General features: G+C 63.7%; 1 protein-coding gene across 1 annotated transcript in view; it reads right to left on the reverse strand.

The window, feature by feature from the left end:
• CSF1 (colony stimulating factor 1 (macrophage)) overlaps positions 1–107 on the reverse strand; it is a gene marked incomplete at both ends in the record, with an annotated part of 2,080 nt that extends 1,973 nt beyond the window's left edge. Inside the window, one exon of the mRNA XM_009578863.1 lies at positions 45–107. Coding sequence (XP_009577158.1) covers positions 45–107 — 63 coding nt within the window. The remainder of the gene's footprint in view (positions 1–44) is intronic.
• Between the last annotated feature and the right edge of the window lie 193 nt (positions 108–300).

Consider the following 300-nt stretch of genomic DNA (forward strand, 5'->3'; position numbering starts at 1 on the left):
CCTGTCCCCTTCTGTCCCCCGGCACCCAACGAGGAGCCACTCACCAACTGCATCTTATTGATGAACTTGAAGGAGACCCTGCCCGGGTGCTGCATCTGGGTGTCAGCCTGGAAGGAGAGAGCAGGGTGTCACCCCGGGGGGGATAACACAGCGGGAAGGAGCAGCGGAGCCGACACGGGCGCCCCGAGGGCATGAAGGGGTGCCTGAGCCCCCCCCCAAATCCACAGGGGTTCTGCTCCCACCCCTGCTTCATCCCACACCATCCTCCTCCTCGCACAGACGCTTCCCTAAGGTCAAACC

This window comes from Fulmarus glacialis, unplaced genomic scaffold (genome assembly GCF_000690835.1).
Source record: "Fulmarus glacialis isolate BGI_N327 unplaced genomic scaffold, ASM69083v1 scaffold21295, whole genome shotgun sequence".
Taxonomy (NCBI): domain Eukaryota; kingdom Metazoa; phylum Chordata; class Aves; order Procellariiformes; family Procellariidae; genus Fulmarus; species Fulmarus glacialis.